Source organism: Neoarius graeffei, chromosome 26 (assembly GCF_027579695.1).
Source record: "Neoarius graeffei isolate fNeoGra1 chromosome 26, fNeoGra1.pri, whole genome shotgun sequence".
NCBI lineage: Eukaryota > Metazoa > Chordata > Actinopteri > Siluriformes > Ariidae > Neoarius > Neoarius graeffei.
This window is the reverse complement of record NC_083594.1, coordinates 26,305,307-26,330,649: the sequence shown is the minus strand read 5'-3', so window position 1 is coordinate 26,330,649 and position 25,343 is coordinate 26,305,307. Positions and strand designations below refer to the sequence as shown.

At 41.0% G+C, this 25,343-nt stretch overlaps 1 protein-coding gene across 1 annotated transcript; it reads left to right on the top strand.

Annotated features, from left to right (window-relative positions):
• The first annotated feature begins 1,168 nt into the window (after nt 1–1,168).
• Nucleotides 1,169–24,735, top strand: LOC132874199 (elastase-1-like). The gene is made up of 7 exons (XM_060910188.1): nt 1,169–1,208; nt 1,436–1,533; nt 13,101–13,201; nt 20,444–20,569; nt 22,619–22,755; nt 24,297–24,439; nt 24,565–24,735. Exons 1-7 carry the CDS (start codon nt 1,169–1,171, stop codon nt 24,733–24,735), a joined length of 816 nt encoding a protein of 271 aa, XP_060766171.1.
• The last annotated feature ends 608 nt before the right edge of the window (nt 24,736–25,343 follow it).

The window sequence follows — 25,343 nt, the reverse complement described above, 5'->3', positions numbered from 1 at the left end:
TTCAGGCCCTCAAACAGCACTGCATTAAAAGCAGACTGAATTATTGGAAATCACTGCATGGGCTCAGGAACACGTCTGAAAACCATTGTCTGTGAACACATTTCATTACTGCATCCACAAATGCAAGTTAAAATTCTACTCTGCAAAGAAACCACATGTAAACAATGTCCAGAAACACCACCACCTTCTCTGGGCCCAAGCTCATTTATGTCACTGCTTTATATACTATCACACAGAGAGGAATGATCTGTGGCAAGATGGAAAACTGTCCTGTGGTCTGACAAATCAAAATTTTAAATAATTTTTGGAACTCATGCATGCTATGTCCTCTGGGCTAAAGAGGAGAGGGAAGACAATGACACCTACATTCTGCACATATTCCAACTACATATCTCCATAGTGAAAGAGTCCAGGTGCTAACCTGGCCTGCTTACAGTCCAGCCCTGTCAGCCTTTGAAAACATTTGGCATCTGATGAAAACTACAACAAAGTTGACCCCAAACTGTTGAGCAACAGAAATTGTATAATCAGGTTAGAATGTGACATCATTTCACTTTCGAGAATATAGCAATTGGTCTCTTCAGTGCCCAGACGTTTACAGAGCGTTGTTAAAAGTAGAGGTGATGCAACACAGTAATAAACCTGCCCCTGTCCCAACTTTTTTAAGAATGTGTTGCTGACATCAAATTAAAAAATAGCATATATTTTTTCAAACAACAATAAAATTTATCCGTTTCAGCATTTAATATGTTGCCGTTGTACTATTTTCAGTTAAATTTTGGGTTTATATGATTTGCAAATCATCGCATTCTGTTTTTATTTATATTTTACAGAGCATCCTGACTTTTTTAGAAATGGGGTTACAGACACTTCTCTCAGATGGGTTCAAATGTAAGTGAAGGTTTAGTCTCCAGTTTTGCATATGGATTTAGATCCTGTTTCCCCTTTTAAACCTGAGTAAATGCTGTTCAGTTTTTTTTTTAATAATAAAGGTTTTCGGGGTTTACCACCATGGAAGGAATATAACCTTGGTGGCTGATAACCATGAGATCGTGCACACCTGTGATGGAAAATTTAAGACTCTAATCGATCATTCCTCTCTGTGTGGTAGTATATAAAGCAGTGGCATAACAATACTGAAGTTTGTGAGTCCTGACCAACTGCAACCATGCTGAGATTCCTTTTGCTGAGCATCTTGGTGGGCCTGGGTAAGCCATCACTGTCATACAAACTGAGAAAATTAGAAACATTCAGACAAAAAATAACAAAATGTAATGGATGTGATGTTAAGCTTAATATTTTTGGTCATACTGGACTTGTTTTTGCTGAAGGCTGCATCAGACCATGACTGTTCCTGAATAACAACTAGCATGTACTTTCACTGAAAATGTATAAAGGGCTGTGGACATATATAACTCTCTCTCTCTCTGTGTAGCTCTAGCCGAAAAGAGGCCTGAGCCCAGGTACCTGGAGAATGTAGAGGAGAGAGTTGTGGGTGGAGAGGTGGCCCCGCCTAACTCATGGCGCTGGCAGGTAAATTATTGACTATTGCTCCTTTATGAAGAGTCATAAACATTGGTTTTTGGAATTTACACCCTTAAAAACTTCCAAATAAATATTTATAGAAATAAATAGAAGCTTCTTCAGCAAATCTTTGACAAAGTGTCACTCTCATTTATACTCCAGTTATACTATATGTAAAGGACTGTGTGTGTGTGTGTGTGTATGTGTGTGTGTGTATATATGTGTATATATATACAGGGTGCGATTTGTCAAAAAAACAGAAAGGGGGATGTTTTTTTTTTAATCATGAAACGTCACAAAATTAAGGTAACAATAGGCTAACAGCTCAATAACATCCGATGATATCAAATGAATAACACTAAATGAAAACGAACACTAAACCAGAGATAGTAAATTCATCTTCCTATCTCTCTGACTAAATACATGAACACTAACACACAACAAAGTTCGCATTGCTTGTTGCATTGCTGTGATGTTTCTCTCCCTCCAGATTAAATGGACAGTGACTCGAAAATCACTAAAATACATGAATACTAAATTAACAGTTTGCTCTAATGGCGCAGTTCATGTGGCCTTTTCTGCTTTCCCGTCGGTGCGCTATCTGCCGCGTTTCGCCCTTCTTTAATCCACATTTCTGCGAATTTCTCAGCAGGGAAGGAACGCACATCTGGCCCATTGACAGTGAGGAAAAGAAGGCTGTTCAGTATGGATACATTCATTCTGTTGCGCTCATCAGTAAGGATGTGATTCATGGCGCTAAATCCACGTTCACACTCTGCTGTTGACACGGGAAGTGTAGAGACGACAGAAAGCAAGTTGAGGAGATTTTCTCCTTGGACTCCATTGAACTTGTACTGTCAATTCTTTCAGCAGCAGAGCGGTGTCAGAGACCTCAGCTGCCAGGGTTTTTTGAATTCTGACAAGTTTGTCTTCCCCAAACAGAATGCGCTCGCCTTCATCCTTCGGCCAGCTTAAGGGGCACAGCACAGCACACGCAGCAAGCACACCGTTGTCGTCCAGCCTGGATATTGTTATTATCTACAATGTATCTATTTGCTGGGGACGTTCATGAACATCAAAGCTGCCACTTCGGGTCATTTTGAAAGTGAGTGCAATGTAGACCATAGAAAACTATGTCACAACATGCCTGTCATGTCAACTTTTTGGGGGGTTTGTTTGTTTTATTGACAGGGTTGTCCCCGAGGATTTTTTTCAGCAGAGATAAAAACCAGAGGGGGGGATGATCCCCACCATCCCCCCCAGCAAATCGCACCCAGTATATATATAAAACAGTTATTCCATTCAATCGAGTCGTACTTGAGCTGATAGCCAACAAGACACGTAGTGCCCAGTTGGCTATAAGCCATGTACGACAAGATTGAGTGGAATAGCTATTGTATTGTATCCACATTCACTGGCTTTTGAGAAACAGAGCATTTTTATTTTTTGCAAATTCGATAAAAAACAATTTTGGACAAAACATCGGACAAAATCATTTCCACTTAAAATGTAAACAAACCAGCAAAATGACAGTAGCAATTTGTGAAAAATGCGATAAAAATAATTCTTTAAAACATTTTAAAAGATACATTCTTGTCATCAAATACTTTTATTCCATATTTTGTTGCTTTTCTTGGCATTTTTTGAGGTTTTGTTTTTGAGTGAAAATTTTATTTCATCCTCTGTTGGTTCAGCAACACGCTCTGTCATTTTGTTTTTCTCTACTCATGGTATATGAGCTGATAGCCTAGTAGTAGAGTAGCCAATCAGGGCGCAGGATTGCTCGTGTCCAGTTAGTGTGGATCGAATGTATATACAATAGATATACACATATACACACACAAACACTATTCCTTGATATATAATATAAATATCATGCATATATACTGTAAATACAGTGTGTGTATATAAATTTATATATCCTGTAAAATGATGCATCGCCCTGCGATAACCTGGTGACTTGTCCAGGGTGTACCCTGCCTCTCGCCCATAGTCAGCTGGGATAGGCTCCAGCTTGCCTGCGACCCTGTAGAACAGGATAAGTGGCTACAGATAATGGAAATGATGGATGGAAATGATACATCTATCATACACACATGTATACTTCCCATTACACACACACACACACACACACACACACAGCGGGGCTTGAAAGTTTGTGAACCCTTTAGAATTTTCTATATTTCTGCATAAATATGACCTAAAACATCATCAGATTTTCACACAAGCCCTAAAAGTAGATAAAGAGAACCCAATTAAACAAATGAGAAAAAATATTAGACTTGGTCATTTATTTACTGAGGAAAATGATCCAATAATGCATATCTGTGAGTGGCAAAAGTATGTGAACCTTTAGGATTATCAGTTAATTTGAAGGTGAAATTAGAGTCAGGTCTTTTCAATCAATGGAATGACAATCAGGTGTGAGTGGGCACCCTGTTTTATTTAAAGAACAAAGTCTGATCTTCACAACACATATTTGTGGAAGTGTATCATGGCACGAACAAAGGAGATTTCTGAGGACCTCAGAAAAAGTGTTGTTGATGCTCATCAGGCTGTAAAAGATTACAAAACCATCTCTAAAGAGTTTGGACTCCACCCATCCACAGTCAGACAGATTGTGTACAAATGGAGGAAATTCAAGACCATTGTTACCCTCCCCAGGAGTGGTCAACCAACAAAGATCACTCCAAGAGCAAGTTGTGTAATAGTCAGCGAGGTCACAAAGGTCCCCAGAGTAACTTCTAAGCAACTGAAGGCCTCTCTCATATTGGCTAATGTTAATGTTCATGAGTCCAACATCAGCAGAACACTGAACAACAATGGTGTACATGGCAGGGTTGCAAGGAGAAAGCCACTGCTCTCCAAAAAGAACATTGCTGCTCGTCTGCAGTTTGCTAAAGATCACGTGGACAAGCCAGAAGGCTATTGGAAAAATGTTTTGTGGATGGATAAGACCAAAATAGAACTTTTTTGGTTTAAATGAGAAGTGTTATGTTTGGAGAAAGGAAAACACTGCACTCCAGCATAAGAACCTTATCCAATCTGTGAAACATGATGGTGGGAGTATCGTGGTTTGGGCCTGTTTTGCTGCATCTGGGCCAGGATGGCTTGCCATCATTGATGGAAAAATTAATTCTGAATTATACCAGCGAATTCTAAAGGAAAATCTCAGGACATCTGTTGTAGCGTTAGACATTTCCACAGCAGTCTATTGTGTGTACAGTCACCACAGTGGCTAACTAGCAGCAGTTCATGGCTAATATTCACGGGAGAAAATAACTGACACACCACTGTCTCTTTGGCCTCTGACACTAATTAACTCACTGGCCTTTTATTCTGTGCATGCTCAATATCATGCAGGCACTCACGTTCAGCATGACATCACTGTGTAAGCTATTTAACATGACTTTGCCACTATTTATCAAATATGCTTAACACTCCCACTCAAAGACATGTTTATAGCTCCCTCTAGTGGTAAACAAAACCAAAAATACATAACTCCAAAACTCAAAATAAAACCTTTGGCATACAGTACAGGCAGTGTTCTGAAAACTTCAAATAAAACTTATCATTACATAACTTAACAGTTCACATTTCTCTCCCGAAACATTTACATCTGTCAGCTCTCATTACTCTCCAAACAAATATCCCTTGAACTTCTCAAATTTAACCTTTGTCAATGGCTTGGTAAGAACATCAGCTACCATGTTTGCAGTAGGGCAGTATTCTATTAATATCTTCCCTTCTGTGTGTGCAGAACATACATGTTTGCTTCTCTGTCTGCATACTGGGTTCTTAGACAACACTATTGCCCCCTGATTGTCCTCATATATCTTGACTGGTACATGCTGGTTACTACCATCCATTCCTTTAAGCAGTTGTACTAGGTACATACTCTCTTGAGTAGTGGCTGCTAGCGCTATATACTCCGCCTCGCAGGTAGATAGTGCCACTGTTGGCTGCTTTCTACTCTTCCATGATATAACTGGACCACTCTCAGTTAAACTGAAACAGTATCCAGTTGTGCTCCTCCTATCACTTTTGTCAGTTGCCCAATCAGATTCACTATATCCCTCAAGTTGTAGGCTTTCCTCACATTTTCGATAGTGTAATTCTTGATCTATCATACCCTTTAGGTATCTCAGTAGGTGTTTTGCTGCAACCCAATGCTGTTGCTTTGGTTCAGCTAAGTGTTGTGAAAGCTTACTAACAACCCAGCTCAAGTCAGGTCTGGTACATGTCATAATGTAAATCAAGCTACCTACTATTTCTCTATATCCTGTTGAGTCAATAGCCTCACCCTGATTGTCAAAATTCAACTTTTGCTCAGATGGGGTGGATCTCGGTTTACATTCAGACATTCCAAATTTTGCTAACATTTTCACAATGTGTCTCTTTTGAGTCATTTTGATCTCTCCTTCACTGTGACTAAAGTCAATACCCAGAAAGTGCTTAAGTGGACCCATATCCTTCATCTTAAACCTTCTCTTCAGCATCTCCTTTACATCACTGAGTAATGTGTCGTTACTTGCTGCTATGATCAAGTCGTCTACCCACACTAACAGAATCACTTTCTCATTGTCAGATTCTCTGCTGTAGACACAGTCAGTACGTTTACATGCACGTCCAAATCGAGCTACTGTCGGTAATCGAGCAAAGGGTCCCAGCAGGGGTGCCAGAGAAATCCAATTCTACATGCACAAGTGAAATCGGGCTATTGTGCATCCGAGCCACACATGGCGCTACACGCCCCATCGTGTTGGTACACTTCCGGTTGTCGTCATGAAGAAGAGCTATAGTGTTGCCAGATACTGCTGACGTATTCCAGCTCAAAACATGTTCTAATCCGCTAAAATGCACTTAAAACCCCCCAATCTGGCAACACTGGCAGTTCTGTGTTCAAGCTGTTAGGCTTGCTCTAACAGACTATATGGCCACAAACTGTCCGGCGCAGACCACTGTTTTGTAAGACAACTTATTTTGCACAATAATATTTTTCTAAAGTCCATTTTTTGCTAACAAAAAAAATTATTATTTTTTGCTTACAATTTAACTTATGTCTTAATAAACACACAAAAAGTTCAATTGTTTTGTTTTTATTGACATTCTTCAGATGTTGGACATCTATATATACACACACACACAAATACAATGACTTGTTTATGTACACAATTCACAGCTATGCAACAGCTGTACAGATGTATTTGGTGATACAGTAAGTGAGCTAAATTTTAACAGTGCGAACAATGCCACAAAAAGAAAAGATTCATGCTGTTGTCATGATTCGTTGTCATGCCGACCGAGGCTGTTGTGTTTCCCTTGTGGTCTCGTCACTTCCGGAAGGGGCAGTGCTGAAGTAAGTAGCTCGAATACGTAGCTCAATAGGGTATACATGCACTAAGTAGCTCGGCAGAAATCGCATAATCTAGGTCATGTAGCTCGATTCCGAGAAATCAAGTTCGGTTCAATTTCAGCCGAATTAAGGTGTATACATGGCATTTTGAACTTCGATTTCAGTCGAGCAACGGCAGAAATTTGATTCTCTCTATGTGCATGTAAACGCACTGAATGATCAGCATCATTTTGCACAAAACCATTGCCCATAAGGTGATCATGCAGTAACAGGTTCCAGTTACGACCGGACTGTTTTAACCCATACAATGACTTGCTGATTTTGCACACTAAGTGTTCTCCTGTTTCTGACTTAATCTCAAAACCTTCCGGCTGCTCCATATATACCTCGCAGTCCATTGGAGCATGGATGTAAGCAGACTTTACATCCATTTGGTGTAGTGTAAGATCCTCCTGTACAGCAACCTGCATTAATGCTCGGACAGAGGTCATGTTGGCCGTGGGTGAGAATGTCTCTTTATAGTCAATCCCTTCCACTTGACCATACCCCTTTGCCACATATCTGGCATTACAAGTCTCAGATCCATCTGGGCTCTCTTTCACTGCATATACCCAGCAACCTCCCACTGCTTGTTTGCCCTTCGGCAGTGGAGTCAGAGTGAAAGTCTCATTCTCTGTTAAAGAGTTCATCTCTTCTCTCATTGCATCAGTCCATATTTTTGATTTCTCAGAGTCCATAGCCTCTCTAAATCTTTTAGGTACATCATAGGCCACCCTGTAGAAATAATCCACGTTTTCACATTCATCATTATCACACTCAGCTTTACATTGGTACTCCTTTAAGTACTCTGGAGCTTTTCTCTCTCTTGTAGGATATCTCCTTTCTCCCTGTTCTCTCTGAGTGCTATCTGCCTGGGTTGGATCTGCCTCAGTAGTCTCCTCCACACTAGGCTCTCTACTCTCTTCAGGCTGTCCCTGACCCTGGTTGACTATCTTTGGTGGAGTATTTCCATAACTCTCAATGTTGTCCCCCATGTCACAATCTGTCTGAGTTTGCCTATCTGCGCTACCTTTGGTGATAAATTTCACTAGCCTATGTTTTAGGACTTTCCCTGTCTCAGGATAATACACATTGTATGCTGGGCTATACTTATCATAGCCGACAAAGATCCCTTTGTCACATTTAGAATCCAACTTCTTCTTTTCCTGCTTATATATGTAACATTCAGAGCCAAATACCTTCATGTGAGATAGGTTAGGTGTTTTTCCTGTGAAAACATGGTAAGGTGTCTGCTCTAGGCGTTTACTGTAACACCTGTTACGAATTTGGGCTGCTGTCTGTACAGCATAGGTCCATAATTGCTTTGGGAGGTTACTCTCCAACAGCATGCATCGTGACATCTCAAATAGGGTCCTCCATCCTCTTTCGGCAGTTCCGTTCTGATGAGGTGAGTAGGGTGCACTTGTCTCGTGCCTTATCCCTTTACTCCTAAGTAAAGACTGGAACTCCTGCCCGGTAAACTCTGTACCGTTATCTGACCTTATGCACTTTATCTTTCAATATGGAGCTACGTCTGCTATGAATTTCTCCGTAGCTTTTGTCGTGTCACTTTTTGCTTTAATAAAGTATGGAAAAATCATCCCACTGTAATCATCAGTAAATGCTATCGCATATCTGTATCCATCCTTATCTGCTGGTTATATAGGGCCGCACAAGTCTGTGTGTACTAGCTCTAGCACTGCAGTAGCTTTGGCTTCTGCCTGCCTGTTTCTGCTTTGTGTAAACTTGCCCTGTATGCATATTTCACAGTTTTTACCTAAAAGATTTAGAGAGGCTATGGACTCTGAGAAACTTTGACTTGTCATTTTTCCCTTTTATCGACATTCCTTCAACCACCTTTTCCAATTTTGCAATATCATCAAAATTACAATGACTAAGTATCCTATGCCAGGTTTGAATGTCATGACAACCATACACTTCATCAACATTTTCATCCTCTACTGTGCTAAGGTAATACAGCCTACCATACACCTCTATTTTGAACTTTGTACCGTCCTTGTTGACCAGCCAGTCATCACCGTCCTTGAAGCGAATCTCAGCTCCGTTGGCTGTCGCCGCTTTGACTGAAAAGATGTTCTGTGGAAATGATGGGATGTAGAGTGCTTGCTTGAGTCTTGTTCTCACTCGTCGTCCCTCACTGTCCAGCAAGTAGATCTTGGCGTCTCCTCTCATTTTCGCCACCCCGCTCACCTTGGTCCCGTCGGCAAGCTCAATCTTGTGGCCCTCGGGTCTGAAGCTCTTGTCCACCGTTTTGAATTTTGTGGCATCATTGATCATGTGTGAAGTGGCGCCACAGTCAACCATGAGACCCTTCTTGTTTCCTTGCTGTATTGGACAGTCACTTATCTGGAAGAAACAGAAAGTTGTAGACTCTTCTTAGGCCTCTCCATCAGCTTTCACGTAGTCACGGCCTCGTCCTCGACCACACCCTCTGCCTCGCCGTGGTGTGTCCCACTTTTGATCTTCTCTTCTCTGTTGGGTGTTGTCCAGACATGCCCTAGCCATGTGTCCCTTTTTACCGCACGTATAACACTCGACATCAGCCAAGCCCATTTTCTTTCCACGTCCTCTACCACGTGCTTTCGTTGCCCCGCTAGTATTCATTACATTGTCTTCCACATTCACATCACTTCTCCCATATTTCTCTGTACTCTCATAACTTCGCAGTTTCGTTTTAAACTCGACGAACGTGACAACATCATTTGTCTGTGTGATGTGCACTACGAACGGCTTGTATGACTCAGGTAGCCCTTTTACTACCATTGCTATCTGAAGTCCATCACTTATTTGTTCATCTGCTCTTCTTAATGATGTGAATATAGTCTCTGCTCGAATTATATAGTCAGTAACTGTTTCATTGCTAGCTTTATAGAGCGAAGAAAGTTCACAGTACAAACTCACAATGTGGGGTTTGTCCTTTCCTGCGTAGTGCTCGCGAAGAATCCCCAGTGCTTTTCTTCCATCACGTTTCACATCTCTCATTACCAGCGACAAACTCTTGTTGTCCAGACATTGCACGAGCTCTGCATAAGCCTCTCTGTTCTTTGCCTCATCTTCCGCGAGAGTTCCTTCGTCATCTGAATCTATCTCTGGATCCTCCAGGATAACACCTCTGAGACCACGCAACTCCATGTGCGCGAGGAACCTTGTTTCCCAGAGTTCGTAACTTTTCTCATCACCGTCGAATAAAAGTCTCAGCCACCTGTGGCCTGCCTGACTGGGCCCATAACCTGTAGCGTTAGACATTTCCGCAGCAGTCTATCATGTGTACAGTCACCACAGTGGCTAACTAGCAGCAGCTAATGGCTAATATTCAACGGAGAAAATAACTGACACACCACTGTCTCTTTGGCCTCTGACACTAACTAGCTCACTGGGCTTTTATTCTGCGCATGCTCAATATATACATCCCGGTACACGCAGGCACTCACGTTCAGCATGACATCACTGTGTAAGCTATTTAACATGACTTTGCCACTATTTATCAAATATGCTTAACATCTGTCCATGAACTGAATCTCAAGAGAAGGTGGGTCATGCAGCAAGACAACGACCCTAAGCACACAAGTCATTCTACCAAAGAATGGTTAAAGAAGAGTAAAGTTAATGTTTTGGAATGGCCAAGTCAAAGTCCTGACTTTAATCCAATTGAAATGTTGTGGAAGGACCTGAAGCGAGCAGTTCATGTGCAGAAACCCACCAATGCCCCAGAACGCCCCAGAGTTGAAGCTGTTCTGTACGGAGGAATGGCCTAAAATTCCTCCAAGCTGGTATGCAAGACTGATCAACAGTTACCGGAAACGTTTAGTTGCAGTTATTGCTGCACAAGGGGGTCACACCAGATGCTGAAAGCAAAGGTTCCCATACTTTTGCCACTCACAGAGATGTAATATTGGATAATTTTCCTCAATAAATAAATGACCAAGTATAATATTTTTGTCTCATTTATTTAACTTGGTTCTCTTTATCTTCTTTTAGGACTTGTGTGAAAATCTGATGATGTTTTAGGTCATATTTATGCAGAAATATAGAAAATTCTAAAGGGTTCACAAACTGTGTGTGTGTGTGTGTGTGTGTGTGTGTGTATACCAGAGGAGCCAAGCACCAGCTACTGGTTGATAGAACAGTTGCCCGAGACTGTAAGAAGAGACAAACCAACCTGTGCACTGCCTGGATTGACTACAAGAAAGCCTACGACTCAATGCCACACACATGGATACTGGAATGTCTGGAACTGTATAAGATCAACAGGAACCTAAGGACCTTCATCCAGAACTCAATGGAAATGTGGAAGACAACCCTAGAGGCCAACTCAAAACCCATTGCCCAAGTCAACATCAAGTGCGGCATATACCAAGGAGATGCGCTATCATCACTGCTGTTCTGCATAGGCCTGAACCCCCTCAGTCAGATCATCACGAAGAGCGGCTACGGGTACCGATTCCGTAGTGGGGCAACAATCAGCCACCTGCTCTACATGGATGACATCAAGCTGTATGTCAGGAACGAGTGAGAAATAGACTCGCTGATCCACACCACCCGGATCTACAGTGATGACATAGGGATGTCATTCGGATTGGACAAGTGTGGCCAGATGGTCTCAAAGAGAGGCAAGATGATCCGGACTGAGGGGATTGACCTACCAGAGGGCAACATAGGTGATATCCAAGACAGCTACAAGTACCTTGGCATCCCACAGGCTAATGGAAACCATGAAGAAGCCACAAGGAAGTCAACCACAGCCAAATACCTCCAGAGAGTAAGGCAGGTCCTGAAAAGTCAGCTGAATGGTAAGAACAAGGTCCGAGCCATCAACATGTACGCACTAGCAGTCATCAGATACCCCGCTGGTATCATAAACTGGCCAAAGGAGGAGATAGAAGCCACAGATATCAAGACTAGAAAGCTCCTCACCATGCATGGAGGGTTCCACCCCAAGTCCAGCACCCTGAGACTATACACTAAGAGGAAAGAGGGAGGCCGAGGGCTAGTGAGCATCAAGACCACGGTCCAGGATGAAACATCGAAAATCCAAGAATACATCAGAAAGATGGCCCCAAAGGATGAACTGCTAAGTGAATGTCTCAGGCAGCAGAACCCTGATGAGAGTGCAGAGGAGGAGGAGGAACAGACAACCTGGAGAGACAAACCCCTACATGGCATGTACCACCGTCAGATAGAGGAAGTGGCTGATATCAAGAAATCCTACCAGTGGCTGGATAATGCAGGACTGACAGACAGCACAGAGGCACTAATCATGGCAGCACAAGAACAGGCCATAAGCACAAGAGCCATAGAGGCCAGGATCTACCAGAGTAGATCAGACCCAAGATGCAGACTGTGCAAAGAAGCCCCTGAAACAGTCCAGCACATAGTAGCAGGGTGTAAGATGCTAGCTGGATCAGCGTACATGGAGAGGCACAACCAAGTGGCTGGGATAGTATACAGGAACATCTGCAACCAGTATGGAATAGAAGTACCCAAGTCCCAATGGGCCATACCACAGAAGGTGGCTGAGAACAACAGGGCCAAGATTCTGTGGGACTTCAGCTTCCAGACTGACAAACAGATCCTGGCTAACCAACCGGACATAGTGGTGGTGGACAAAGAGCAGAAGAGGGTGGTGGTGATAGATGTGGCGATCCCAGCTGACGCCAACATCAAGAAGAAGGAACATGAGAAACTTGAGAAGTATCAAGGGTTGAAAGAGCAGCTGGAACGGATGTGGAAGGTCAAGGGTTGCGTGGTCCCCGTGGTAGTGGGGGCACTTGGGGCAGTAACCCCCAAACCGGGAGAGTGGCACCAGCAAATCCCAGGAACAACATCTGAAGCCTCAGTCCAGAAGAGCGCAGTCCTAGGAACATCGAAGATACTGCGCAGAACCCTCAAACTCCCAGGCCTCTGGTAGAGGACCCGAGCTTGAGGATGACATGGATACCACCCCCCCGCCGGGGGTGAGAAGGAGATTTATATATATATATATATATATATATATATATATATATGACTCAAAGTAGCCCTTTGTATAAAATACTCTGTTTGTGCAGTTACAAATGGCTTCAACTTGATGATACTGTATATGATCACACCTTATCAGGTTGAGGATATGTGATTAACATTCTCTCTCTCTCTCTCTCTCTCTCTCATTCTCTCTCTGTAGATCTCACTACAGTATTTGTCTGGCAGTTCCTACTACCACACATGCGGTGGATCTCTGATCAGAACTCGCTGGGTTATGACTGCTGCTCACTGTGTTGACACGTGAGTCACAAACTCATACAGAACACAATCTAACATGGGTTATTAAAAACATCAGGTCTGTGTAGATAATTAGATTGTGCACTGTCTGTAGAAAATGTCACAGCAGAAAGATCATCACTAAATGATCTTTACAGTCCAATGAGATTCAAGTAAATTAAATTTTATTTGTATCGCGCTGTTAAAAAGAGACCTTGCCATAAAGGAGCTGTAAAGAAAATCAGATGTAGATTAAAATCCATAATGAGCAAGATAGCAGTGACAGCCATAAGGAAAAACTCCTTGATATGACATGAGGATGAAACCTTGAGAGGAACCAATCTCAAAAGGCAACCATCCTATTATGAGTAACACCAGATAGTAGGATTATAAATCATTACAATATTCAGATGTAGAAGAGTGAAATACTCGGTGTGCTGAAGGATATTCACTGTGAGCTCCTTGTGTATCGGAGACCTGAATTGTGAACAGGACAGTCTTTATGATTACAACAACCATTAGAAGGTAGGTTTTATAATCAAAGGAAAATTTTATACTCAGAGAAAGTGTAAATGTGAATAAAATAGGGTTAATATGGTCAAAATGTCTGGTTCTAGGCAGGACACAGGCTGCTGCATTCTTGACTGCTAGAGCTAAGAATATTAGAGGTAATAAAAGCATGAAATAGTTTTTTTTTCCCTGCACAATGCAGTGACATTATATTTCTTATTTTCTGAAATTAAGAAAGGCTCTCCTGGTAATGTTTTCTCAATGGGCTTCAAACAAGAGACGAGACTCAATAATCACAAAATAGTCTTTTGCTGCACTACATGGTGTAACTGAAGACATCATTCAGAGTGACTGCATGATCAGAAAGCCTGTTTCTTAGCTGCCTGTGGTCATAGTAGAAGTAGATTTTTCATGGGAGAACTCAGTCAGAAGATGTTACTCAGTATCCACTATCTAACGTCCTTTATACATTCTTTAGTATTAATAAGCTGATAGTGATTACATGGTTTTGCAGAAACCTACAGCTGTGTGTCAACTGCATAGCAGTGGAAGCTAAGACAAAAGTTTAAAAGTAATTGTACCCAGAGGTAATACATATAGGATAAAAGACAGTGACTCTTGACCCAAGACTAGTGAAATACTGTACATTACTTTTGTATGCATTGACATACAAAAGTAATTGTACATTTACAATTTGCAAGCCAAAGGTAATGAAAGAGCAGGACATTTTTCAGACTGTCGAAAAGAATATTGTGATCTATATTATTAAATCCATCCATCATCCATTACCACTTATCCTGTGCAGGGTCGCAGGCAAGCTGGAGCCTATCCTAGCTGACTATGGGCGAGAGGTGGGGTACAAACTGGATAAGTTGGCAGATCATCACAGGGCACTGACACATATGGCCCTTTTCCACTACCCTTTTTCAGCTCACTTCAGTTCGCTTCAGCTCACTTCAGCCCGACACGGCTCGCGTTTCGACTACCAAAAACCAGCACGACTCAGCTCGTTTCAGCCCTGCTTAGCCCCTAAAACTCGCACCGTTTTGGAGTGGGGCTGAAGCGAGCCAAGCCGTGCCGAGTGAGGCTGGGGGCGTGAGCAGACACTCCCCTGTGCACTGATTGGTGAGGAGGAGTGTCCTCACATGCCCACACATGCCCCGCGAGCGCGCTGGGATCTGTAAACACCGCAAACCCGGAAGGAGAATAATTACGAATTACGAGAATTTCTGAAGCCTTATGCGCCTCGCCTCATCTATATGCTCTTGCCAGTATCTGTCCGCGTTGTCGGTGACAACAAGCCACAGCATCAAGACCAGCAACACTAACGACTCCATGTCCTCCATGTTTATTGTTTACTATTCGGGTCGTGAGACTACCGCTTAAAAGCTCACTGATGTCACTGCGCTGCTTAACGACATCACCTGACGTCCACCCACTTTCACTAACTCCACCCAATGTGTCCACCCACTTCCAGCCAGCACGGTTCAGCGCGGTTGTAGTTGAAATGCAACTCCAACAGCCCCGCTCAGCCCGACTCAGCACGGCATGGCTCAGCCCGACTCAGCCGCGTTTGTAGTGGAAAAGCGGCAATAGAGACAAACAACCATTCACACTCGCATTCACACCTATGGTCAATTAAGAGCCACCAATTAGCCTAACCTGTATGTCTTTGGACTGTGGGGGAAACCAGAGCACCCAGAGGAAACCCACACAGACACAAGGAGAACATGCAAACTCCACACAGAAAGGCCCTCATCGGCCACTGGACTCAAACCCAGAACCTTCTTGCTGTGAGGTGACAGTACTAACCACTCCACCACCATGCCACCCCTATGGTAGCAAATGTTTAACTGAAATCATCTAATCCAACCTTCACTGGAGGCCAGGAGTATGTGACTTATACATTAATCAGTGCTGATTCAGTACTGTGATGAGGCCTAAAAAGAAAACAAATGTATAACATAAATTATAATCAATTTAATGAAACACATTTAATAATAAGTAATGAACTCAAATAAAATTAAACTAAGGTGTAAGAAACAAAAAATAAAAATTCTGTCCTGTTATTATTGTAAAACATAAAACAAGAGGGCAAGTAGTCAAGTCAAGTTTATTTCTATAGCACTTTTAACAATAGACATTGTCGCAAAGCAGCTTTACAGAATTTGAATGACTTTAAACATAAGCTAATTTTATCCCTAATCTATATCCAATGAGCAAAACTGTGGCGACGGTGGCAAGAAAAAACTCCGTCAGATGACGTGAGGAAGAAACCTCGAGGGGAACCCATCCTCATTTGGGCAACAACAGACAACATGACTATAACATTAACAGTTTTAACATGAACTCAGTTTCGTTGTTGTTATAACTCTTCAACTGATGGAAACCTGAGTGCAAAACTGTTCATGACAACTGCAGTCCTAAAGTTAGCAAGTCAACTGTAGTCCTCAGTCATAAAAGCATTACTGTAAGTGTTCTAAAGCATCTTCCAAGTGTAACTTTCAACTGTCCATATGGGGCCGTCCTCCACAGGAGCAATGTGATGAGACTCCAACCAGACATAGGGCATCAGGATGGATCAGGTAGGTCCAAGGAGCAGAAGAGGTCAGCATCTCAATTTCAGAATTGACATGTAACTCAGAGGGACAGACGGGGGGGGGGCAGGTTGTTAAGTATGCCCAATGTCACCTGAATAAGTAGAAACCGTATACATTTTCCGCTGAGTGCAAGCAGGGACTCCAGCAAAACTAACTATGACAGCATAACTAAAAGGGGAGAGCCAGAAGGTAACACAGGCATGAGGGAGCCCCGGGACATAAAGCAGCCAGCCACTACCCTGTCAACAAACTCGAGTGAGCAAGCGAGTGGGGGACTGACAGCATCCATACATCCCAGTTTACCAAAACACTCTATGTCTGAGGACTCTCCAGATCTACTCCTTTACCTCATAAAAACTATTAACAAAAGGCTTGACTAAACAGATATGTTTTCAGCATAGACTTGAACGCTGAGACTGTGTCTGATTCCCGAACACTACTTGGAAAGCTGTTCCATAACTGTGGGGCTTTGTAAGAAAAGGCTCTGCCCCCTGATGTAGCCTTCACAATACGAGGTACCAGTAGATAGCCTGCACCTTTTGATCTAAGTAGGCGGGGTGGGTCATAAAGGACCAGAAGTTGGCTCAGGTACTGTGGCGTGAGACCATTCAGTGCTTTAAAGGTCAATAGTAGTATTTTATAATCAATCGAAATTTGATTGGGAGCCAATGCAGTGTGGATAAGACGGGTGATGTGATCATATTTTCTAGTTCTAGGAAGGACTCTTGCTGCTGCATTTTGAACTAACTGGAGCTTGTTTATACACTTATTGGAACATCCAGACAGTAAGGCATTACAGTAATCCAACCTGGAGGTAACAAAAGCATGAACTAGTTTTTTTCTGAATCATGTAGTGACATTAAATTTCTTATCTTAGCAATATTTCTAAGATGAAAGAAAGCTATCCAGGTAATGTTATCGATATGAGTTTCAAATGAAAGACTGGGGTCAATAATCACCCCGAGATCTTTTACTTTTGCACATGAAGAAACAGAAAGGCCATCCAGAGTTACTATGTAATCAGAAAACATACTTCTGGCTGCATGTGGTCCTAGTACAAGTACTTCAGTCTTGTCAGAGTTAAGCAGAAGGAAGTTAATAAGCATCCAGTGTCTAATGTCCTTTACACATTCCTCAATTCTATTAAGCTGGTGTCTCTCATCTGGTTTTGCAGAAACATACAACTGTGTGTCATCAGCATAACAGTGGAAACTAATATCATGTTTACAAATAATATCACCCAGAGGTAACATCCATCCATCCATCCATCCATTATCTGTAGCCACTTATCCTGTTCTACAGGGTCGCAGGCAAGCTGGAGCCTATCCCTGCTGACTATGGGTGAGAGGCGGAGTACACCCTGGACAAGTCGCCAGGTTATCGCAGGGCTGACACACAGAGAAACAACCATTCACACTCACACTTACGGTCAATTTAGAGCCACCAATTAACCTAACCTGCATGTCTTTGGACTGTGGGGGAAACCGGAGTGCCCAGAGGAAACCCACGCAGACGCGGGGAGAACATGCAAACTCCACACAGAAAGGCCCTCATTGGCCACTGGGCTCAAACCCAGGACCTTCTTGCTGTGAGGCAACATTGCTAACCACTACACCACCAGAGGTAACATATGTAAAGAAAAAAGCAGTGGACCCAAGACAGAACCTTGTGGAACACCAAACTTTACCTTGGTATGTCTAGAAAAATCACCATTTACAACAACATACTGATAGTGATCAGTTAAATAAGACCTGAGCCAGGAGAGGGCTGTTCCCTTCACTCCCACAACATTTTCTAGTCTATCCAGAAGAATGGAATGATCAATGGTATCAAATGCTGCACTAAGGTCAAGCAACACAAGCAGCGAGACACAGTCCTGGTCAGACGCCAACAGTAGGTCATTTATTACCTCCTAAGGCCCAAGCTGTTTTTTTACATGCATTTTTTATTTCTCTTTGCTATTTGGGCTTATTAGAACCTGATTAGAATAAAAACTAAGCATCATCTTTTGATAAGATGTACTTTTAGAGAAAAAGTATGTCCACATATGTGGATTCTTGTTCTGAATTTCCATAAAGTGCTGTCCACGCATGTGACCGCTAAGCCCTAGGAGGTTAACCAGAGCTGTCTCTGTGTTATGATGAGGTCTAAATCCTGACTGATACATTTCATGGATTTTATTCCTGTGTAAATATGAGCATAACTGCTGTGTGACAGCTTTTTCAAGTAAGTAAGCAAGCAAGCAAGTGAAATCATAAGATATAAATTAATGATTGACATCCAAGTACTGACATTTCTACTGACAGTTTATTACTTCTCCTGACATACAGTACAAACAATGAATACACACTTAGAATGTGAATGAATACAGTACCAGTCAAAAGTTGGACACATCTACTCATTCATAGGTTTTTCTGTATTTTGACTATTTTCTACATTGTAGAACAATACTGAAGACATCAAAACTATGAAATAATGTATGGAACATTTCTGGAACTATGTGTTAAACAAAAAAAGTGTTAAACAAAATATGTTTCATATGTTAGATTCTTCAAAGTAGCTAATGTTTATCTTGATGATGTTTTGCACACTATTGGCATTACCAGCTTCATGAGGTAGTCACCTGGAATGCTTTTCAATTAACAGCTGTGCCTCATCAAAAGTTAGTGTAATTTCTTGCCTTCTTAATGTGTTTGAGATCAAACAGCAAATAATAAATAATAAAAATACAGTAAATAGCCCTATTCCACAACTGTAGTAGTAATCCATATTACACTCACCGGCCACTTTATTAGGTACACCCATATACCTGCTGTTGTATGCAGTTATCTAATCAGCCAATCCCTTGACATCAATGCATAAAATGCATAAAATCATGCAGATACAAATCAAGAACTTCAGTTAAATGTTCAAAATCAGAATGGGAAAAATTGTGATCTCTGTGACTTTCACTGTGGCATGGGTGTTGGTGCCAGATGGACTGGTGAGTATTTCAGAAACTGCTGATCTCCTAGGGTTTCCACAAATAAGAGTCTCTAGAGTTTACACAGAATGGTGCAAGAAACAAAAAACATTGAGTGAGCAACAGTTCTGTGGGTGGAAACGCCTTGTTGATAAGAGAGGTCAGAGGAAAATGGCCAGATTGGTTCGAGCTGCTAGGAAGGATAGAGCAACTCATAGCAACTATTTACAACTGTGCTGAACAGAAAAGCATCTCAGCATTCAACAGCAGAAGACCACATTGGGTTCCACTCCTGCCAGCCAAGAGCAGGAATCATATTTTCCACTACCAACACGGCTGAGTTGGGCTGAGTCGAGCTGAGTGGGGCTGTTGGAGTTGCATTTCAACTACAACCGCGCTGAAGCGTGCTGGCTGGAAGTGGGTGGACACATTGGGTGGAGTTAGTGAAAGTGGGTGGACGTCACGTGATGTCGTTAGGCGGCGCAAACAGTGACATCAGTGATCTTTTAAGCGGTAGTCTCACGACCCGGATAGTAAACAATAAACATGGAGGACATGGAGTCGTTAGTGTTGCTGGTCTTGGTGCTGTGGCTTGTTGTCACCGACAACGCCAGCAGATACTGGCAAGAGCGTATAGATGAGGCGAGGCGCATAAGGCTTCAGAAATTCTCGTAATTCGTAATTATTATTCTTCCGGGTTTACGGTGTTTACAGATCCCAGCGTGCTCGCGGGGCGTGTGGGCATGTGAGGACACTCCTCCTCACCAATCAGTGCACAGGGGAGTGTCTGCTCACGCCCCTAGCCCCACTCAGCTCGGTTTGGCTCGCTTCAGCCCTACTCCAAAACCGTGCGAGTTTTGGGTGCTAAGCAGGGCTGAAGCGAGCTGAGTCGTGCTGCTCTACGGTAGTCGAAACGTGAGCCGTGTCGGGCTGAAGTGAGCTGAAAAAGGGAAGTGGAAAAGGGCCATTTGACTCAAGAACAAGTTCCTCATAAAGTGGCTGGTGAGTGTATGTCAAGAACCACTCAACTAAGTAAAGAGAAATTACAGTCCATTATTACTTTAAGACATGAGGTGTCTTTTAATTTATTTAAAAAAAACTGAATTAGAAGGTGTGTCTAAACTTTCGACTGGTACTGTATAAACATGAACAATTCCTTTGTTTTTCTTATGCTTTACAAATATATCTTTACAGGCAGAGAACATGGCGTGTTGTCCTGGGAGATCATGACCTTTATACCCATGAAGGCACAGAGCAGTACATGAGTGTCAGTGCTGTCCATATTCACCCTGGGTGGAATCGTAACAATGTTGCTGGAGGGTATGAGATCACTAAAACTAACATTTCACTGTTCATTATTACTATTAGCTTCAAATATTAACAATTGTTCCACCGTGTTTCATCATATTATATGAGCATACAGTACAAATAGTCTCATAGCGCCAATGAGGTTCTGAATCTGAAACACTGTGCTGTAGAATTTGAATTACACACTGTAAAAAAAAAAAGTTACACCAACTTAAAAATTCAAGGCAACTTACTGCACAGGATTTTTGAGTTTATGTGACAACTAAGATTTTTAAGTTTTGAAGAAAGTTGTGCCAACTTATACTTTTGGTCTCAGATAACTTAGCCTTCATATTCACACAAACTTACTTTTTTTTCAGTTTTACATGATAAGAATTCAACTTTAAGGCCACTAATCTTTCATCCAAGTAAAAACTTCAAAATGTGAGTTCAATTTTCTTTTTATCCCATAATAAAACAAATAACAATCCAGTTCAAATAGCATGTTTATTTTAACATGATGGTAGCAAAACTGCTATAAAACTGTAGTGGCAGTGCTTTTTTGTTAAGTCACACATTCACTTATTTTAAGCCTGAAGCTAATTTGACAAATGAAATGTGCAAACAATTCAGTACCAGCCAATTAAAATGCTACAAATGGCATACAATGGTGTATAATATGCATACAATGAACATAAAGAGTGAATCTATTAAAACACATACATATTCAAAAGGTTGACAAATTGCAAACTGCACGTCTTTACGAACAATAGCACACAGCACAATTTGGCACAAATGATGCAGGCTGTTGGGTGCGTAAGTATGTTTGAACTAACTGTCGGTTAGGTCCTGGCTCAAACTGAGCTTACTCTTACCTTAAAAGCACTGCCACTACAGTTTTATAGCAGTTTTGCTACCATCATGTTAAAATAAACATGCTATTTGAACTGGATTGTTATTTGTTTTATTGTGGGATAAAAAGAAAATTGAACTCAAATTTTGAAGTTTTTACTTGGATGAAAGATTAGTGGCCTTAAAGTTGAATTCTTATCATGTAAAACTGAAAAAAAGTAAGTTTGTGTGAATATGAAGGCTAAGTTATCTGAGACCAAAAGTATAAGTTGGCACAACTTTCTTCAAAACTTAAAAATCTTAGTTGTCACATAAACTCAAAAATCCTGTGCAGTAAGTTGCCTTGAATTTTTAAGTTGGTGTAATTTTTTTTTTTTTTTTACAGTGCAGAACAATCTTCTGAACATCACTCAGACCTAAAGCACTTCTGAATTTTAATCATGAAGCCAAGGAGTATTTGTTCAGTTGTGTTTATCCTTCTTAGTTTTGGGAAAAGGAAGGTGTAAAATTATCTATGCTTGGAAACAAGGAGACCTTGGATGCTCACCTGTTCAGATATATCCTACTATCCTCCTGCTGATTCCCTATTTGGATGTTTACTCCATCTTTATTTGATAATGTCTAACATTGTTGGCTTTCCAACCAGTGGCATTCAGATGGCCTTCTCCTTTGTCTTATCTATCTGATGAATTATGGCCAGGATCACCAGTAGGACTTTTGGGCACCATGTCAGTGGTAATGCACTGGACCTCCTTAACTATGTAGTTTTCATTATCAAGTGGACACTTGGAATCATTCCCACCATTTCCTGATTATATGTACAGCACTAAGCATACCTTTTGCTTACAGTCACCTGAGCTTTGAATGAATTGCTTTTTTATAGGTGACTTGATTAGACATTGTTCCAGCTGAATGTCATTAAATCAAAGTCCACTGACCTTTCTTGTGATTCACAGGGTGAGGTCCTTCACTTCACAAGCTCATTCCAGAAACATGCTTCAATTTTACATCATTATACGTATATCATATGTACATAAATTTCCTGGACCGGGTTGCACTATAGAATAGACACCATTTGTCATGTAGAAAGACTTAGCACCCAGGCTGAATGCAGCCAATTAAGATTTTTGTAATATGTTGCACAGCCATTATGGTTTTTAGCAGATACAAAAGATTAGTTATACTACATTTAGACTCATAAATTCCGTCTATTTTCTGTACTGGTCTCAGGTATGACATCGCTCTGCTGCGTCTGTCTGCTGATGCCTACCTGAACTCATATGTGCAGCTGGCGTCTCTGCCTCCTTCAGGGCAGGTCCTGCCCAACAACAACCTCTGTTACATTACAGGCTGGGGAAGAACTCAGAGTCAGTGAGCTAAGCACACACCAACTATCGTTTTAGGGCTAATTACAACATGGCATCTTTGAATTCTTGAAATTTTTTTTTTTAAATAAAAAAAACTGATAGTAGTTCTGGATGTAATTCAAATGATAGATTTATATTTATGTGCTCATTCTAATACATTGTTTTTCTTTAGTGACAGCTAATTCACAGACTTGGTGGACAAACTACATAAGTCAATTATTTTCATCTAATTAATCTATTATTGTCAAATAAGTATGTTATATTTAAAATAAGCAACTATTTAACAAGGAAAATGCATATATTTGTTGATATGGTAAATCTTTCGATAAAGAGTTTGTTAATGCTTCTGGAAGGAGTCTCAGGCAACAGCACTTTGTTAAAGATGGCAGGTTTTCTACCGTGGGGTAGTTTCCAGGACAGAAGGCTTTCTGATTTTGCACTCACATGGCAAGCTGCATTTTTTAGTAACTTCACAAGAGAATAAAAGAAAAGCTTGTGAGGGAACGTCTGTTTATAGCTAATATAAATGATAACAGGAACTAACTCGTCTGGTGGACGTGCCATAAGATTAAATGTGTCCATAAAAAAGTTAAAAAGCATGGCTTGCTATTCATTCATTAATTACAAAATTGTAATCACTGGCAGATCTGTGGTATAAGAGAAATAAAGCACTCCAGGGTGGGCTGTTATAGGAAAATAATCAAGTTGGGGTGGTAATCACACCACCCTGTCATGGACCATTTTTTTTTAGTATAAATACAGAGGTGATTATAGGAAATTGCATGCACTGATTGGTTAAGAGATTCTGACTATTTCTCGATAATCACCTCAAGCGACTTGGCAAAATGGCGGCCAATGGCTTCATCACCATAAGTAAGGAAGAATTACAAATTATGAAAGAAAATGCTGTTCCTAAAAGCACTAAAGATGCTACAAAGTTTGGTCTAAAGCTATTCAAAAGTAAGGTGGAATTGTCATTTATATTATCTGTTTCAAAACAAAGTATTTTATGTGATTTGGCATAGATAAGTGACAAGTTTGCGCTGTGCCTTTATTACATTTGCATGCTGCTTTTGAAGTTTGAAGTAAATTATTTTAATATGATTTTTTAAAAGTAATTACCTGTGTATCTATATTAAAACAATTATTTGCCTCAGGCTCAGCGAATATCGGTGAATAATAACCTCAACTTTGTCTTGGTTATTATTCATCGATATTCACTTCACCTTTGGTGAATAATTGTTATATAACAAACTTCATTTAATAACCAAATTAAATGGTGGTTGTTTTTTTTCTCTCAACATATTTGATCTTGAAAGGATAGTTTATATATTGTCTTTCAGGTCAAATGCATAGTGTTTTCCCTCTGATCCTATCTCCCTTGTAAAGTATTTTATATTGACTCAGAATACTTTGCTTTCTCCTAGGAAATGATGGATAACTTTTCATTAATTAGTCTAATATAAAGGTTTGAAAATGTGCAGGGTATGTGACCTTAGAATTTATGATGGGTTAAATTTAAAATTTTGTCATCTCTCCAGCTGGCGGTCAGCTCTCTGATAAGCTGAAACAGGCTTATCTGCCTGTGGTGGACCATCGGACATGTTCAAGCAGCAGCTGGTGGGGCAGCACGGTCAAGAGCACCATGGTGTGCGCTGGAGGCTACAATGAATCCGGTTGCCAGGTCTGAGTTAAAATATGTTGATGGTCTTTTGTTGTCTGGGTCATTTTAAACATCTAAGTCAACACTAAGATATTTTTTAAAATCTATGCATAACAGTAAATATAATAGCTCTTTTATGACCACAGGGTGACTCTGGCGGCCCCCTGAACTGTCTAGTGAATGGGCAGTATGTTGTCCATGGAGTTACCAGCTTTGTGTCATCTCTGGGCTGCAACACTCTGAGGAAACCCACCGTCTTCACCCGTGTCTCAGCCTACAACAGCTGGATCAGCAGTGTAAGTGCACTTACTGTTTAACTGTTCATACTGAGACTTCAAACTTAAGAAAATTTTGTTGGAAAAAATAGTACAGTATGCATAGATAATGCCCCAGTTTTATTACTCCTACTACATAGTCATTAAGTAAACATGCAAGTACAGCTTTGATATGAACAATACGTTAGTTAGGTAGCTAGCTAAATCCAAGTGCATGCAGTGGTTTAAACTTCCATACTCATTTTGATAGTTTCTTTACTCTGTAAGATCATCAGTTTCAATGTTCAGTTTCTGTCTCCAGAGAAAATCATAAGAACAGTATTAAGTTACTGTTGAATGATAACACTCACTGGATTTTAATTGATATTCTGTATTTTTCCCCATTATTTTCAGATTATTGGATAAACTGGATGGATATGTTGAAGTCAGAGAGAGATCTGATACACATGTCCCCTATAATCACAATCAACGAACCAGAAAATCTGCAATAAACACCTTGTATCTGTTAGTCATTCTTGAATTAGTTCTTTTTTGCAATCAAATATCCAGAATTTGACTAATGCAATACTTTGCTGCAATAAGGAAGATGTGCGGTTGCTAATACTGATTAATATAAATCAAAACCAAAAAGATTGATCAATAAATGTGCC